The sequence below is a fragment of the Palaemon carinicauda genome, chromosome 1 (assembly GCF_036898095.1).
Source record: "Palaemon carinicauda isolate YSFRI2023 chromosome 1, ASM3689809v2, whole genome shotgun sequence".
NCBI classification, from domain to species: domain Eukaryota; kingdom Metazoa; phylum Arthropoda; class Malacostraca; order Decapoda; family Palaemonidae; genus Palaemon; species Palaemon carinicauda.
This window is the reverse complement of record NC_090725.1, coordinates 253,080,588-253,099,745: the sequence shown is the minus strand read 5'-3', so window position 1 is coordinate 253,099,745 and position 19,158 is coordinate 253,080,588. Positions and strand designations below refer to the sequence as shown.

Here is a 19,158-nt window from a genome sequence, read left to right as displayed (position 1 = left end):
TAGTGAAGGCAGGATCACTCTCCTGTTTATTGCAGTATACAATATCCCACGTTAATTCATGTTTACTCATACATACACAACATCATTCTGCATCCTTGTCTGTGTTGTGGATTATCAACATTTACCCTGAAAATCGAATAAAAGTTTTCTCATTTTCTTTCCTTTCAATATTTACATGACACTAGTAAAGTAATGAAGCACCCTAGTAGTTAATGGCTGGGAAAGCTAGGGATTCTTTTTTTATTACATTTTCAAGTCTAAAGTATTCCCTATTTCTTGACATCGCAAGTCAGTGGGGAGGAGGGTGACCATGTATATGGACATGAGGCAGGTATAAAAATTAAAAGTTTTCATACAGAAATTACTCAGTCAAAATTACAACTTGACTGAATTGATAAAACTATCTTTATCAACTTGCCTTATGATGCAATTCTTAAACATGTTTTATGTATCTGTACTGATCCAGGGGCTAATATCAAGAATCTTTTGGCCTCATGGTGGAAGACCTGACTTGACTCATAACTTGGATAATGTTCACATGGTAAAAAGTAAGTGGAGTTACCATTATCGAGATGTTTAACTTGTTTTTTTTTAGTCTAGAATAGCATTAGAAGCTGTGAGAAGGAATATCAGCACTAGATTTGGCCAGAAAGGTTCTGATCACAGATTCTTTTGCTGAGGTAATCATAGATATCAAGGATAGGTTGGCAAGTAAAGGGATTTCCAAAGATCTTGGTAAGCAAATTTATATCCTGCTCTTTTTTCTGTCAGATTGGCAACTGAGGAGATTCTGTAGGATTACTGATTGCTCCTCAGTAGCTTGTCATCTTTTTGGGAACTGTGGCATCCCCTGAGATCATTCTTGGCAGAACTTCCTCCTTTCTGTTGGCAGGTTTAAAATATTGGTCTTAAGGAAGATCATCCACCTTCAGGCAGAAAGAGGATTGCAGCCTTAGTTTATTTTTTTTTTACTAAATTTCATTCTCAGACAAGCAATTTAAAACTGGTAGATTTTTTGCATGTCAGTGTTTCAGAAATTGCCTGTCCGTACCTCTGTTAGCAAGATCCATTTAGTAGTTGTCAGAACAGTAATCGAGAGATATATCTAGTGAAAACTTATTTTTAAAGGAGGAGATTGCTTGTTCCCCCCCCCCCCCTACTAGAAACCATTGAGAAGGATACCGCTGATAGAGCAGCAGTGTTCTTTAAAAGCAAAAGCTGTGTCTTTCTTTCCCGCAGCATTTTAGCTCTTCACTGGGACTTTTTCGTAGTATTTCTGAAGATTTAAAAGCAGACTCCTTAGTCCAGGTAGTCAGGTGACCTATCATCTTTGGAAGGGTAACAGATCAGATTAAACTTGGAATAACTACAGGTATACTCGGCTATGCGCTGTAGCTCAAGAGAGTTCATGGTTAGACTGAAAGGGAATACAATTTGACCATAAAAAGAAATCCTTTTTAGTACAACCCAGGAGCATAGCGGTGGGCTACCCTTAATGTAGACTTAACAGTTCCTCCTTTACTTATATGAGATGGCTCTGTCACTCACTGTCCAAAAGAGAAGGTAACCCTTTTGGCTGATGTGTTTGACAGTAAGCAGAGTAATAAGAAACTATTTTCCTCATTCCTGTTTTCCCAAGGTTAAACAAACTACCAGTAGTTCAACTTTTTGGTCCTGGGAAATTAAAACATACTTGATGTACCTTGATGCTTATGAAGATATAGCCCCAAATAGTATTTTCCCTTTGTTGTTTTATAAAGACTGCTGATATCTTAGCTCCTAAGCTGTTGTTTACTTTTTGCAAGTTAGCAAGATGTTGTTTTTGGTCTTGTTGGGAATTGGTAATTTGTTCACACACACTAACCAACCTTCCAATGTTTGCATAGGATATCTCTTTTGGCGAAGCTGGAAGGCAGCCAATAGACTGAAAGAAAATGCGAGGTGGCAACCCTACCTTCCCACTGTTGTGGATTAAAAGGGGTTGGCGGGGGGTTACCCTAGCCACCTATCTCTACTCACAGCTCACAGAACTGCCTCTTTTCACTCTGGCTGGTTGAAAAAAAGTCCGCTCTCCTCTTCTTCCCAAGACTTGCCATTAGACATAACCATTGCTTTACGCACTTCTTTTCTCTTTTCAGTTGCGATTGTACTCCTTCTGACGCTCCTGTGCGTACAGCAATGCCTCACAACACATGATTAATTCATTCTGCATTGGCTTTCGTAAAAAGTTTTTTTTTGTGTTGTGAGTCGCATTTTACATGCAAATTGCCTAATCCGTTCCAAACCGTACAAAATCTTGTAATAAAGATACAGTATAACCACAATGAAATACTGTACAGCCAAATACATTTGAACCATTCAATATACCTAAACTAACTGTTAATACCTGTAAATTAAATTGTTATTACAAAATTATGTAATAATAAATGGAAGATAATACAATATATACAGGACTATACGGTACATATACAAAATATACAGTACCATATGTACTGTATTATTATAGTTACCCCTGTTATAGACTACAGCTACATTGCCTATGCCCATTTTTCTCAACTTTTTATTGGGTGACTATTTTATTCTTGGCCTGGCTGGCAAATCTATTTTCTTAAAATAAAACATTTTTTGCAAAGTGAGTCATAGAAATATTCGCATCTCGTTTTGCAGCTTGAAAATTTTGTAAGCAGATTCTTTCGGAAAGAGAGGTGTGACTATACCTGTCCTGGTTGTGAAGGCCGCCCTTGCGGCACCTTCATGTCCTCTGTGGACACAGATCCCCATCTGCTGTGTCCTGCCTGCTGAGGGCGTTGCTGTGAGCAGGCTTCACCCTGCGACAATTGTTGGGAGTGGTCTGCCTCCCAGTGGGAGAAGTTTGGGGGTTACCGGAAGAAGAAAGCTAAGAGAGATCTTTCTCCCCTGGAGTCTGCCTCCACAGGGAAAAGAGCTCGAACTTCCTCATCCTGCCCCACTGGATCACTTCCCAAAGCTCCTCCTCGGGTATCTTCATCTGGGAGTCGGTCAAATAGGAGCACAGACTATCTTACTCCTTGGCAACCTAGGGGTACTAGTGGGGGTTGATGCTTCTCTTAGAGAAGGATCTTCACCTCCAGCTCTTGGGGAGCCATTTACCTTTGTAGATGTGCTGCAGGCCTAGCTTGTCCTTGGGGGTTTCTGCTCCCCATTCGAAGAATACTCTTCTGCAACTCCTTCAGCGTGATGCGAGGACAGAACCGTCCCTAGATGCAACATCTTCTGCCCTGGACCTTTGTGAAGTTCACCTTTCACCCTCTCCTGTGATCGCTCTCATTCGCCCTTACAACGGCCTCCTGCTGATGATGTCCCCGCTCACCAACCTAGGGCGACATCGGCACCTAACCCTAACATAAACCTTGTTTCTTCCAACTAAAATGAGTCCAGCTCGTATGCGCTGCCCTAGCTAGTTGACGAGAGCTCCACCTGCTAGCCCTTCACTTGGACGTGTGATGATATACCATCCTGTAACAGGATCACCTTTACGAGCTGTACGTTCACCCGAACCCCATTTACGAGGATCAAGAGATCGTTCACGATCTAATCGTTCTTCCCGTGGACATTCGCATATTAGCGCTACGTGCTCACGCCATAACGACTGTACGTCATCGCGGTCAAGGCATAAGTCTTCTAAGAGACGCCCTCGATCTAGGGTGCCCCACTCAAGATCAAGAGCAAGTTCCACTTCGCACTCCTCTAGAGACACTCGATCATAAGCCTTGCACTCAGGATCATGGGCATCATGCTCACGATCACGATTATGAACATGGGCTTTATGCTCACGATCAAGATCACAGGCTTTGCGCTCAAGATCACGAGCTTCGCGCTCAAAGTCTCACACTAAGCACTCATCATCAAGACGATCACGAGGCAAGCATTCTAGTTCGTGAGCTAGATGCTCACGATCAAAAGACCGTCACTCTAGACAATTACAATCTAAGCGTTCTAAAAGCTCTAGATCGAGGAGACCCTCTTCTAGAGGACATCGTAGACGTGCTCGCCTTCCATCCGCTCCCGGCACTACATCTCCTGCCCCTCATTCCAATCAACCTCGGACTGGATAAGGAAATGAGATAGACCATTCGCCTACTCAACGCCCCTCCATCAGCTTTGATACACCCAAACGCTCTCCCACCCAGCGCGTTACTCCAACTCGGAGGCTCCTAGTCCCCCCATCTTCAACTGTGCAGGGTGACCCTTCAGTACAAGAACTCTTGAGGCCTTCTACTTCTCGCCTGCCCTCAGTTGCTTGCAAAAAATTGACTTCTGCTCACTATTCGCACACCATTGAGCGCGACTCTCTTGATTCCGCTCACGTCCACGCGCGATCCATGTGTTGTTGCAAGTAAAGCGCCTCCCCCAGCAAGTCCAACTGCTGAACAAGTGAGCGTCTCAAGGGCTGAAACCGTGGTTTCGCAAGCTTGTGGGGATCCAACTCCTCCAACGACATCCTTTGCTACTGACAGTTCTAGCTGCAGGCCAGTCCCTTTTCCAGAGGGCTTTAAGGAACCTCACAACAAATACGTGAACTTAACTATCTCTCTTGATCGCCCAGTGCGCATCAACAAAGAACATCTCATGATGCCTAAGAGGCTTCCACCACCAGAAGCTGGCCCTCAGAACAACATCTAAGAGGCAATGTCCTCCTCCAGGACTCACTAAGGATGCTCCCGACTTGTCTTCTGCTGATAGAGCTCCCTTCCTGGTTTGACACCTTGGTGTCCTCTCTGCAAAAGTCTCTGAGGTTGCCCGTACCACCTGCCCAACCTCTTCCTTGTCCACGAGCGACTCCTTGTATACCTCTGGACAAGTCATGTCATCCTCGTCCTCAGTGGACGCTCCTTCCGACCTGAGGAGAAGGTCTGCTCAGAGTTCTGTTCCTTCGGTGTTTAGAGCAACACCACCTCGACCTAACACCAAGGAGATACAAGACTCTGCAGCTAACCCACCTACTGGACCTCTCCCTTTAACACCGGTCAAGTCAGGTGACAGGATGACGGCCAAGCAGTGAAGGAGGATGAAGCGTGTAATGCCACGACACACAGATACCATCCATCTATGTACTAGCAGGGACATTGGTTCTCCTCGAGAGGTTACCATCCACCCCTTTGAACCCAAACCCATTGAAGTCGTTCCTCCGGATCAACGTCCTGTATCTCTTCCCCTTGAGGAGGAAGAGGTCACAGCTCCCAAACCACAGAAGCCTAAGGAACCACAAGTGTTTTCGGAAACTACGGTTCGGGAGAAACACTTTCCTCTTAGGAAGGAATCTAAAGATTCCAAAATGATTCCTAAGAATTCCAAGGCGAGGGAAGGTCGGAGACAGGAACAGGTGAAGGGGTCTCCTGAGGCAGGGCCATATCAGGTTCCAGTTTACGACTTTGATCCACCCCAGGCTTTCTTAGAGGAATGTTCTGAGGTAGATGAATTCAGGGAACGGACGAAGAATTCCTCCCTAAAGCGGCAAGTCAGAAGTTCCACTCTGAAGCCGAGCGCAAAGAGTCTGAAAATGCTTTCTGACAAGTCCTTGCAAGGAAGAGGACCTTCAACAAGTTATTGGATCCCTGCTCTGCACCACAAGAAGTCAAGGACATGGTTCTGGATCAGATCCTTGGATCCCAGAAACTCCCCAAGACCAGTGCAGCTCTTCCCTGGTCAAAAGGTCTTAAAGGAGCCCAAAGAAAAGCTACCTCTCAGATAGCCGGTGCCCCTTGCTCTCTTAGAGCAGAGTCTTCCACTCGATCTTTGCCACTTCCTTTTGTACTCCAAAGGAAGTATTACGACATCCAGTAAGATCCTCGTCCTACCCTGACTCTAGACCCGTTGGTGGAACCTCTCACACCGAATGTTCCACTGCAGAGACTAGCCTCCTTGAGAGCCTCCTTTTTTGCCTCTGAGCTACTCAGCATAGAGCGAGGTGCAAGGTATGCCATGCGGGCTGATTCGTGGTTCAATCTATGGTTGGGGTCTCTGGGCCACATTGTACACTCTGCTGATGTTTCCAAGAAGACGATCAGCTGGTCCTTTGAATCTCCTTCTGTTCAGTACCCGTACCTTGGAATTCTTTTCGCACCACTCGGTCAACCAGTGAGCGATGCGATTTTGAAGTGAAGGGATACAGTGATAGGAAAATTCCACAGGCAGGTGCCGAACGAAAGTGGAGGGGACAGGCCTTCGGAAGTCGACCATCGAGGGACCTTCCCTCTTCAATCCTGGAGAGGTGGAACAAGCAGCTGGCAGGTGAAGAAAATCCTCCAAGGATTCTCTCTTCCATAGATCCATGACTCAAGGTCATCAGTCTTGGCCTTATGGAAGGACTCCTTGACCCCCTAGAGATCAGTCCGAAGACCAGAAGGTGTGAAGTCCTTCAGAGGAAGGAAAAATGGTAGAGGAGGCAGCCAAGGTGGCTGCTCCTACTAGGGAGAGCAATCCTCTCTTCAGACCACCAGTAGGAGGATGCCTACAACGCCTCTGGCTGAAGTGGCAGCATCATGGGGCCGATCCCTGGACAATCGCAGTGGTCAGTTTAGGATATCGCATCCCTTTCATACAATCTCCCCCTCCTCTGATTCAAAATCCAATTCCTCTAAGCTCCAATGAGAAGGGATCAGCAAAGGAGCTGGCCCTCCTGGCCGAAGTCCAGACCATGCTGCAGAAGGCGTTTGCCAAGAGGTCTCGGATAGGTCTCCAGGCTTCTACACCCAAATTTATTTGGGGAAAAAGGCGACTGGAGGATGGAGACCAGTCATAGGTATCTCACCCCCTGAACAAGTTTGTTCTTTAAACTCCATTCAGGATGGGGACAGGAGACATAATCTTTCAAGCAATAAGACCAATGAACTTCATGTGCACATTGGGTCTTCAGGACGCATACTTCTAGATCCCAATTCTTCTGTCTTCCAGGAAGTATCCAGGGTTCATACACGAGGGAAGACACTATCAATTCAAGATTCTCTGTTTCAATCTCTCAACAGCACCCCAGGTCTTCACCAGGCTGTTTGCCCTAGTATCAACATGGGCTCACAAGAATGACATTCATCTCTTAAGATACCTAGATGACAGGCTAGTTCTGGCAGACTCGAAGATGACCCTTCTTCATCATCGAGACATGCTTCTTGAGTTTTGTCAGGATCTGGGGATCGTGATAAATCTCAAGAAGTCATCACTGCTTCCATCATAGAGAATAGTGTACCTCGGTGTGTTGATAGACACTGTCATACAAAAAGCCTTTCCATCAGATGACAAAGTACACAGACTGAGAGAAGTGGCTCGTCCCTTCCTCAGACGAGAAGACTTGCCAGCTCGGCGATGGTTGTGCCTCCTAGGCCATCTGACCTCCCTGGTCCATGTTGTTCCCAACGGTTGCCTCAGGATAAGATCCCTCCAATGGCATCTCAAGTCCTTGTGGGACTAGCATGCTGGGTCCTTGGACACCCTAGTATCAATGGGCCAGGAACAACTAACTGATCTGCAATGGTGGGTTGCAGAGGAGTATCTCTGGAAGGGCCAAGATCTTCTCGTCTCTCCTCCAAATTTGTTGCTCTTCACAGATGCATCAAAACAAGGGTGGGGAGCCCACTTGCTGCACCACAAGATCTCAGGCCTTTGGTCTGAATCCAAAAGATACCAGCTCATAAATCTCTTGGAGATGAAAACAGCCATCCTAGCTCTCAAACAGTTGTTTGCATGTCACTCAGTGGTGTTGATGAGTAACAACACCACAGTAATGGCTTACATAAAGAAACAAGGTGGTACCTTTTCGCAGCAACTAGGCCATTTGCAGTAGAGATACTAAGATGGGCAGAAGATCATTTGGTAACACTGTCAGCTTGCTTCATTCCTGACAAAAGGAATGTACTCACAGACAATCTGAGCAGAGGGACTCAGCTAGTGGGTTCCGAATGGTCATTGAATCCTCTGATAGCCAACAAAGTCATAACTTTGTGGGGTTTCCCAACTGTGGACCTGTTCGCAACATCCCTGAACTTCAGGCTCCCACTTTACTGTTCCCCAGTCCCAGACCCTCAGGCTCTATGGCAGGATGCATTCCAGCAATGGTGGGACATCAACGTGTACGCCTTTTCCCTGTTCTGTCTGATGAGAGGCTTGCTCAGTAAGACTAAAGCATCCAAAAATCCAATGATGACCCTTATAGATCCACTATGGCATCATGCAAAATGGTTTTGGCAATGAAAGGCTATTGCTCAGCCTTAAGCCTAGCCTTTAAATTGAATGGAGTAGATGTTTCCTCTTTGTTGGAGCTTTCTTTATTCATACAGAGTTATGAGATCACTTGCCCCTAGTTGGAGATTAGACCTCCCTTTGGAGCGTGGTTCACATCCTTAGGTCCCTTAAGGGTCCTGCTTACGAACCACTGTACCATGCAATGGACTGTAATCTCACTTTGAAGATGGCGTTCCTACTTGCTTTAGCGTCAGCAAAGAGGATTGGTGAACTACATGGTCTCGTACGACATCACCCATTCAAGGGGATGGGGGGAAGTGACACTCGGCTTTGTCCCTGAGTGTATTGCTAAGACTCAAAATCCATCAGTCATGGATCCTAGATTCGGGGCCTTCTGGATAGCGAGTCTCCATATTGTAATCAATAACCCAGATCAACTGTTACTTTGCCCAGTAAGGAGTTTGAGGTATTATCTTAAATGCACCACAGCAACAAGACCCCAGCTTTCAGCCTTATTTGTAAGCTCAGACAGAATGAAGAGGAGGGTCACCAAGAAAACGATCTCATCCGGGATTCATAAAGTCATAGAGTTTGCTCTCCAACAAGGCCCTCCTCCAGCTCAATGACCTAGAGCTCATGATGTCAGGGGCTTCAGCACGTCCCTGGCATTTAAGAGAAACTACTCAGCTTCTCAAGTGTTTCAAGTGAGTGTGTGGAAGCGGCACACAACCTTCACTGCTCACTGTCTCAAAGACGTGATCAACAGAAGGCTTGATACTTTTACTATCATCCTTGTGGTGGCTGCACAGCAAGTGGTTTAAGATACCTCAGGCTCTTTGATGGACAAGCAGCAGATGGTTGAGGGCATTGGTTACCCAGGCTAAGTCTGGAATGAATGAGAGTATGTCTGGCTGCCCTCTCTTCATTTTCCCCTCTCTTGGGGTACAGTTCCTTAGGTCCTCTGCAAGCTAGCTTCAATCCCTGCAGGTAAGAATCACTTCCCATGTATATCCAAGTATAGATAGTAATTGATTATACTATTCACGTCCCCAGTGTTTTCTTACAAGGGATCACTGGGAACGTCTATTATGTAAGACTCATGTTTTTTAGAACTCAACTTGCCTAGACGTTCAAGATGCTATTTTCTACAAACGCCTTTTTCTTTTGCGCAAGCCTCAATAACTCACATATTGTGGTTTATTAGCGAGGTCTCAAGGTTAATCCTAAGATACAATCTAATATTGTTCTTGAATCTAGGACATCCCAAATCAATGGCCAGCCATAAGCCGGACTTCCACTCACCTAATAGTGTCATGTATGTAAACAATGGAAGGTTTGTTAGTGTGGGAACAAATGACAAATTTGGAAATAATTTGTATTTTTCCCTAACTAATACAAACCCGTAAATTATAAAAATTTTCCCGCCATCACCTGTCCCCCTGAAATTTGTATTTTTCAATATTAAACTTACCCGATAATCATGTAGCTGTCAACTCCGTTGCCCGACAGAAATCTAAGGAGGGATACGCCAGCTATCACAATACTAGAAGGGGGTGTACTAACCAGCGCCACCTGTGGCCAGGTACTCAAGTACTTCTTGTTGACACCTCCTCAATTATTCCTCTGTCGTGCCTCCGGCTAGACGTTCTGGGATACGCTTATGGTCTTCGAGTTTATTCTCGCTTATTTGGTGATGTATTCTCTTTGATTTACGGCTGTCGCATTACTAGAAACCTTCTGATATTAGCTAGATAGCTTTTATTTAATTCAGTTTAACGGTTAACGAATTTTTGCTTGTTTTTTGGATCTCCCTTTGACTTCTCTTGAAAACAAAATGTCTGACATTTCGCAAGCCCCCTCCCATAGACGATGTAGGTCTTGCAATAGACGTATTCCGAAGGTCTCGGTAGATCCTCACACCGCTTGTTCTGACTGTAGGGACAGACCCTGTCAGTTAGAAAATCGATGTGAGGAATGCGCCGGACTTTCGGAATTGGATTTTGTCCGACTTTTAAAGTATTCTTCTAAGTTAGAGAGAATTAGAGCTAGGAGGAGTTCTTCTCACTCTTCTTTATTTTCCTCATCTCATGATCCCGTTCCTGATCCTACCCCTGTAGTGGCTACCCCCGATCCTACTGTGTGCCCTCCGCCTGATATGTCAGTGGTTTTACGCGCTATTCAGGCTTTAGGCGATAAGGTAGAGTCAGTGGTAAGTGACCATAAGTCTCTGATGGCCGAAGTGAAAGAGTTGAAGGCCAAGAGTGCAGTGGGTGAAGTTAGTGCCAGTGCTGTGACGAGTGCTAGTGTCGGTGCAGTGCCTTGTACTAGTGTTAGTGCCAGTGTGGTGCGTGGGGATTTTTCTGTGCGAGCCAGTCGTTCTCCCAGTCCGGGACCTCTTGCAAGCTCCCAAGCCCAGGGGAGAAGCAATGTCGAAGGGCATAAGGGTTCGGCAGGCCTTGTTAGGCGCACAGAATTATCCTCAGTGGTTGCGGGCGTGTCTTCCACAGACCGTCACTCCCACTTGCAGACGATTGAGCCCGTCTTCCGCTCGTCCGCTGATCTTCTCTCGGGGAAGAAACGTTGGTCTCAGGTCTCTAGACCGCTTAAACGCAGAGTCCAGCCCTCGAGTGCTCAGCCAGGTTGCAGTCGTTGGCTCAGCTCTGACTCGCCTCAGTCATCTAGCGACTGTACTCCGCCCAAGAGGAGTAAGGTACAACAGAGCTGCACCGGTGGTGCAACCACTGTTATGGCTTTACCTCAGTCTGCTACTGTCTCTGCTGATCCCAAGTGGTCTATGCTTCAGTCCATGCAAGCTCAGCTTTCGGACCTGATGCGTGAGTGTCGTGCTGAGAGTGTTGCACCTCCTGCACCTGTGGTGCACCAACCTCCTGCACCCGTTCAGCCTGTGCTGCACCCGCCTGCACCGGTGGTGCACCAACCTCCTGCACCCGTTCAGCCTGTGCTGCACCCGCCTGCACCGGTGGTGCACCAACCTCCTGCACCCGTTCAGCCTATGCTGCACCCGCCTGCACCGGTGGTGCACCAACCTCCTGCACCCGTTCAGCCTGTGCTGCACCCGCCTGCACTCGCTGCACCCAGTCGCAGCTCCATCTGCCAGGCGTACGATGTTGAACCACTTTCTGTGTTCACTGTTCCCAGTGTTGTTCAGCATCAGCCTTCTTTAAGGCAACCTTCGGTTTGGGATCAGGAGGATTACTCCACTCTTCCTCCTCCTCCCCTGGCTGCTCCACCGGCGGTGCAACTCTCGGTGGAGGTACAACAACCTCTTCCACCTGTGAGTCAGTCTCCTCAGCTGCTGCACCGAGCTCTACCCGTGCACCCTGATCCTGCTCCTCAGACATCTCTGCTTGCGGGAACTTTACCTTGTTCTGCACAGCCTCGGTCTCTTCACGCTCCACTCATACCACAGGAACAGGAACAGGAACTTGCTGCACCTCCTCCTTCCACCTCTGTTGTTGTTCCTGCTCGTTCTGACTCTGCGGTTCAGCATTCGTATCCGATCCCGTCGCCTCATTCTGGGGTTGAGGTTTCGGATGATGAGGAGGCACACCTTGATCCCTCTTCGGACGTGGACGAATCCAAGCTCTCTCCACAGTCTCTTGATTTTCGCAAGGTCTTAGCTCTTCTCAGGGAGGTTTATCCAGACCATTTTGTCTCAGCTATTCCCCGCTCTCCACCATCTGAGTTTTCGCTGGGAGTGCAACAAGCTCAGTCTTCCTATACCAAGCTTGTCCTAGCTAGATCCTCCAAGAGGGCTTTTAGGATCTTAGGGGAGTGGCTGCAGTCTAAGCAACTTCTTGGCAAGACTTCCTTCATGTTCCCTCCAACGAAGCTCACTTCGAAAGCGAGCGTTTGGTATGCCACAGGGGAAGCACCAGGCTTGGGAGTACCTGCCTCTGCCCAGGCTGACTTCTCAAGTCTGGTAGACTCGCCTCGAAGATCTGCTATGAGACGCTCAAAAGTGTGTTGGACCTTCTCAGACCTGGATCACTTGCTTAAAGGGGTGTTTAGAGCTTTTGAAATGTTTAATTTTCTCGACTGGTGCCTGGGGGCCCTCAGCAAGAAAACCTCTCATACGGACAAAGATTCTGCCATGCTGTTAATGTCCTGTATGGATAAGGCCATCAGAGATGGATCGGGCGAGCTAGCGTCCTTGTTTGTATCAGGGGTGTTGAAGAAAAGAGAACAGCTGTGTTCTTTCCTTTCCGCCAGCATTACCCCTTGCCAACGGTCACAACTTCTGTTTGCTCCTCTTTCGAAGTTTATTTTTCCCGAAGAGCTCATTAAAGATTTGTCTGCTGCCTTGATACAGAAGGACACGCACGATCTTGTAGCTTCTTCGGCTCGTAAGTCTAAGGCTTCCACCTCAGTCCCTAAGACTTACCGCTCCCCAGTGGCTGATACCCCTGCGACTAGATTCATACCGCCCTTTCGTGGTAGAGCCCCCAGCCGAGGAAGCTCCCGTCCAGACTCTTACAGAGGCAAGTCCAGGAAAGGATCCAAGCCATCCAAAGGAAAACACTGACTCTCCGCTTCTCCAGACGACAGTAGGAGCCAGACTCAAGACCTTCTGGCGAGCTTGGGAGATGAGAGGTGCAGACGCACAGTCTGTCAGTTGGCTGAGGTTCGGTTACAGGATTCCATTCTACCTTCAACCACCTCTGACCACTTCGCCCATCAACCTCTCTCCCAACTACAAAGAGGAGGACAAGAGACTAGCTTTGCACCAGGAGGTGTCGCTTCTTGTGCAGAAGAAGGCTGTGGTTATAGTCCGGGACCATCAATCCCCGGGCTTCTACAACCGTCTCTTTCTTGTGGCCAAGAAGACAGGAGGTTGGAGACCTGTGCTGGACGTCAGCGCTCTCAACGAGTATGTCACCAAGCTGACGTTCACGATGGAGACGACCAAGTCGGTCTTAGCAGCGGTCAGACAGGAGGACTGGATGGTCTCATTGGACTTGAAAGATGCTTATTTTCACGTTCCGATTCATCCAGACTCCCAACCTTTCCTAAGATTCGTTTTCGGAAAGGTCGTCTACCAATTCCAAGCCCTGTGTTTTGGCCTAAGCACAGCTCCTATGGTCTTTACCCTTCTGATGAGGAATGTAGCCAAATTCCTTCACTTGTCAAACATCAGAGCCTCCCTCTACCTAGACGACTGGCTGTTGAGAGCCTCCTCGAGTCGTCGTTGTCTGGAGAATCTTCATTGGACTTTAGACCTTATCAGAGACCTGGGTCTATTAGTCAATTTGGAAAAATCTCAACTCATTCCCTCACAATCCATCGTGTATCTGGGAATGGAGATTCAGAGTCAGAGTTTTCGGGCTTTTCCATCGGCCCCCAGGATAAGCCAAGCCCTAGAGTGCATCATGAGCATGCTGAAGAGGAGCAGTTGCTCAGTGAGACAGTGGATGAGTCTCACAGGGACTCTCTCGTCCCTAGCCCTGTTTGTCGAGCTGGGCAGACTCCACCTCCGCCCTCTTCAATTCCACCTAGCAGCTCATTGGGACAAGAGTTCGACTCTAGAAGCAATCTCTATCCCTATCAACCAAGAGATGAAGACCACTCTCCTGTGGTGGAAGCACAACCTCCTTCTCAGAGAGGGTCTATCCTTGGCCATTCAGACCCCCAATCTTCATCTCTTCTCAGATGCATCGGACTCGGGCTGGGGTGCAACCTTGGACGGAAAGGAATGCTCCGGAATGTGGAACGAGGAACAACGATCTCTCCACATCAACTGCAAGGAACTGCTGGCAGTTCATCTAGCCCTGTTGAACTTCAAGTCCCTCCTGCTAGGCAAAGTGGTGGAGGTGAACTCGGACAACACCACAGCCTTGGCTTACATCTCCAAGCAAGGAGGGACCCATTCGAGGAGCCTTTACGAGATCGCAAGGGACCTCCTCATTTGGTCAAGAAGTCTAAACCTCTCTCTAGTCACGAGGTTCATCCAGGGCAATATGAACGTGTCAGCAGATCGTCTGAGCAGAAGGAATCAGGTCATTCCCACGGAATGGACCCTCCACAAGAGTGTGTGCAACAGACTTTGGACCTTGTGGGGTCAACCTACCATAGATCTGTTTGCCACCTCCATGACCAAGAGACTTCCTCTGTTTTGTTCTCCTGTTCCAGACCCTGCAGCAGTTCATGTGGATGCCTTTCTACTGAACTGGTCCCATCTCGACCTGTACGCATTCCCTCCGTTCAAGATAATCAACAAGGTTCTGCAGAAATTCGTCTCGCACGAAGGGACACGGCTGACGCTGGTTGCTCCCCTTTGGCCTGCAAGAGAATGGTTCACAGAGGTACTACAATGGCTAGTAGACTTCCCCAGGACTCTACCTCTAAGAGTGGACCTTCTACGTCAACCTCACGTAGACAGGTTACATCCAAACCTCCACGCTCTTCAACTGACTGCCTTCAGACTGTCGAAAGATTCGCTAGAGCTCGAGGCTTTTCGAAGGAGGCAGCCAGGGCTATTGCCAGAGCAAGAAGGGTTTCCACTCGTAGGGTCTACCAGTCTAAGTGGGAGGTCTTCCGAAGCTGGTGTAGAGCCAATTCGATATCCTCTACCAATACCTCTGTGACCCAAATAGCTGACTTCCTGCTTCATCTTAGGAATGAGAGATCCCTTTCAGCTCCTACGATTAAGGGATATAGGAGTATGTTGGCCTCAGTTCTCCGACATAGAGGTTTGGACCTGTCTTCCAACAAGGACCTTCAAGACATTCTTAAGTCTTTTGAGACGTCTAAAGATCGTCGTCTTTCCACTCCAGGCTGGAATCTAGACGTAGTCTTAAGGTTCCTTATGACATCTAGGTTCGAACCTCTCCAGTCAGCTTCATTCAAGGACCTTACCCTCAAGACCCTTTTTCTCGTTTGCCTGGCAATAGCTAAGAGAGTCAGTGAGGTTCATGCCTTCAGCAAGAACATTGGTTTCACGACCGAGTCTGCTACATGTTCTTTCCAGCTTGGATTCCTAGCAAAGAACGAACTTCCTTCACGTCCTTGGCCTAGATCGTTCGAGATACCTAGCCTTTCCAACATGGTAGGTAACGAACTTGAGAGAGTTCTTTGCCCTGTCAGAGCTCTCAAATATTATCTCAAGAGGTCTAAACCTCTCCGAGGACAGTCAGAAGCCTTATGGTGTGCCATCAGGAAACCCTCGAGACCCATGTCCAAGAATGGGCTTTCGTATTATATAAGGCTTCTGATCAGAGAAGCACATTCTCACTTAAAGGAGGAAGACCTTGCATTGCTGAAGGTAAGGACCCACGAAGTAAGAGCCGTAGCTACTTCGATGGCCTTTAATAAAAACCGTTCTCTGCAGAGTGTAATGGATGCAACCTATTGGAGGAGCAAGTCAGTGTTTGCATCATTTTATCTGAAAGATGTCCAGTCTCTTTACGAGAACTGCTACACCCTGGGACCATTCGTAGCAGCGAGTGCAGTAGTAGGTGAGGGCTCAGCCACTACATTCCCTTAATCCCATAACCTTTTTAACTTTTCTCTTGAATTCTTTTATTGTTGTTTTTATGGTTGTTACGGTAGGCTAAGAAGCCTTCCGCATCCTTTTTGATTTGGCGGGTGGTCAATTCATTCTTGAGAAGCGCCTAGGTTAAAGGTTGTGTAGAGGTCCTTTAGTAGGGGTTGCAACCCTATATACTTTAGCACCTTGGGTTGATTCAGCCTCCAAGAGGAACGCTGCGCTCAGTAAGGAAGACGAACTTAAAAAAGAGGCAGAGTAACGGTTCAATTCGACTTCCTTACCAGGTACTTATTATTTCATTTGTTATTGGAGATAACTGTTATATGAAATTTGGGGATACTTGGCTATCCTTTAATCTTGTACACTGGTTTCCACCCACCCCCCTGGGTGTGAATCAGCTACATGATTATCGGGTAAGTTTAATATTGAAAAATGTTATTTTCATTAGTAAAATAAATTTTTGAATATACTTACCCGATAATCATGATTTAATTGACCCTCCCTTCCTCCCCATAGAGAACCAGTGGGACCGAGGAATAATTGAGGAGGTGTCAACAAGAAGTACTTGAGTACCTGGCCACAGGTGGCGCTGGTTAGTACACCCCCTTCTAGTATTGTGATAGCTGGCGTATCCCTCCTTAGATTTCTGTCGGGCAACGGAGTTGACAGCTACATGATTATCGGGTAAGTATATTCAAAAATTTATTTTACTAATGAAAATAACATGATTGCCCTTGATTATAGTGCTGCCTTTGACCGTGTTAATCCTGAGATTCCTGTTTACAAACTCAAACAGGGGAGTTGGTGGGTCTTTTCTTAGCATCATTATTGAATTTTTAATCAATAGATTGCAAAGAGTTTTTATTGATGGTCATAGTGAGGATGAGATTGTTATATCTGATGTCCCTCATGATAATGTTCTTGGCCTATTAATTTTTATATAATATACATATGCCCCAATTCCATTTGAATGTAAATCTTATGGGGTACGAAGTTCAGCCCTAACAATAATGATTGTAAGTAGTTCTAGTATAGTGGCTCCTCAACATCCTGATCTCTGAGGTGTCTGTATCTAATTACAACTTTAAAATTCTAGAGGTGATTCTTGATTGCAAATTTTCCTTTTCAATTGCAGAATTGGCTTATTGAGAAAGTTCTCAAAGATTTTTGGCGATCAATCTCGTCTGAAAAAGTGCTTTAATTTTTTCAGTTAGCCTTTTTTCAAGTATTGTTCTCCATTCTTGTCTTCAGTTGCTGACTCTCATCTTAATTTGTTGAAAAAACTCTAGTTGTCTATTAAATTTCTTATTCGTGATTTTGATGTTAATCTCTCTATCACTGTCATTCAGTTAGTTCTTTATGCATGTTGCAAAAGAGTTTTTAAAATTCTAACCACCTTTGTATACAGATCTTTCCAGACTGTACCATCCTGTACATAGTACTAGGTATGCGGTTAATTCCAACAGTTGCCTTCTCCATCATGAGGCTCAAAACTACACAGTATTCTAGAAGTTTTATTCCAATTGCAACCAGATTGTGGAATGATCTTCTTAATCAGGCAATTGAGTTGGTGGAACCTCATAAGATCAAACTTGCAGTGAATGTTTTTATGTTGAACAGGCTGACATAAGTCTCTTTTCATAGTTCATGTAGACTGATCTTTTTAAATGTTGTTACTGGTCTTCAGATATTTTGGATTCTTTATTCATTATTTCTCATGTAGTTTATTTATTTCCATTCCTCACTGGGCTATTTTTCCCTGTTGGAGCTCTTGGGCCTAAAGTGGCCTTCTTTTCCAACTAAGGCTGTAGCTTAGCTAGTAATGAATATAATAATAATTGAAATCCCTTTCTTAAGGCGTCTTTCCTAGGTTTCATGACCTGCAGTCTATAACAGGAATTGAAGCAGGTGTCAGATACTGAAAAGGGGTGTATGATTGACGATGAAGAAATATAACACAGAAGAGGTGTCAGACACTTACCTTTGTTTTTATAGATATGCATTTATTGTTCACAAAGTGATAGGAAGTTGGCTGAATTGATATATTCTGTAAACCCAACTTCAGAATGAAGTTTGTTGCTCTGATTCATCACTCCATCTGGAAAGGAGATTTCTTAGGATCTGCCGGCCACAAGGATGTGTCTTTAAGTATTCCTTTGCACTCTGAATCCAGGATGTTTATAAAATTCATTTGGGTTAGGATGGTATTTCAGTTAAAGGCTTTTACTCTGGGATTGCCACAACCTCAGGATTCTGACTCTAGAAATCCAAGGACACAATAATATGATTAATGTATGCAGATACCTAGAGGATTTGCTCTTGATGGCATTGAGCCATGGGTTTCGGTTTCTACGTCAACATTACAGCCTCTCTGGGATGGAAGGCAGTGAATAACAGATTTGTATGCTGCTTTTACTTCCAGAATATAAGCTAAGTTAAATTATTTAATGCTTAGATATTTCACCCAGGTTCAACACCCACTTTTGGGTACTGAGGTTGGAGACTGGGAGATAAATGAATCTTTCTTTTCCACAGCTGCAGAAGCACATTTCAGAGAATGTTTCATAAGCTATTTTATTGTAGACAACTAACAATGGAATAAGTGGACACTTTTTGCGCAATATTTCTATTTCTTTTTGAGTTTGACATATTGATGATATTTCTTTGTGGTTTATGATTTATTCCCTACTAGATTAATTTGTATTTATGTAATTTTTATGTTATGGAAACTATGAAAAACCTGTGACTTCATCTTGCTTTATACTTTGGATGTCTAGAAAATAAGAAAGGTAGTTTTGAGAAATAAATGCAAAGTACAGTACTGAAGATTGTTTGTATTTTGTATTTATAGTGTGAAACCGTAATAAATTAGTTTTGATGAAGTGCATAACTTTTAATATTTTTACAATTATTTGTATTTCTTTGTCAGAATATCATTTTAAAATTGATATATTTCAGGTTTTGTGAAGAAGTTGTTAAGGTTTTAGGTCTGGATTGGGTGCTTCTCTTTGTCCAAGGTCACTTGCATCCGTCCACAGTGCTGGTTGCTCTTCGTATGTTAGTGGCTCTGCTTTCCAATTCAGGACTCCTTCAAAAATATCGTGAAGCTTCTCACAATGGGGGCTGGATGACAGATGCACAGCAGGTCACTACAAATAAATTTGGACAAGTTTTAGGTAAGACATTAATTGAAACCACCACTTATGTCTTGAAATTAATTCCATGGAAATTTGGTATTGAAAGTAGATTTTATAGATTATTATTATTATTATTATTATTATTATTATTATTATTATTATTATTATTATTATTATTATTACTAAGCTACAACCCTAGTTGGAAAAGCAAGATGCTATAAGCCCAAGAGCTCTAACAGGGAAAATAGCCCAGTGAGGAAAGGAAATAAGGAAATAAATGATCGATATGAGAAATAATGA

General features: G+C 45.3%; 1 protein-coding gene across 4 annotated transcripts in view; it reads left to right on the top strand.

Moving 5' to 3' along the window:
* Positions 1 to 19,158, top strand: part of bchs (WD repeat and FYVE domain containing 3 bchs) — a 748,678-nt gene that overhangs the window by 311,548 nt on the left and 417,972 nt on the right. For all 4 annotated transcript variants that reach the window (XM_068389148.1, XM_068389155.1, XM_068389143.1 and 1 more), the window contains exon 30: positions 18,680 to 18,897. In XM_068389148.1, the coding sequence (XP_068245249.1) occupies positions 18,680 to 18,897 (218 nt within the window). The remainder of the gene's footprint in view (positions 1 to 18,679; positions 18,898 to 19,158) is intronic.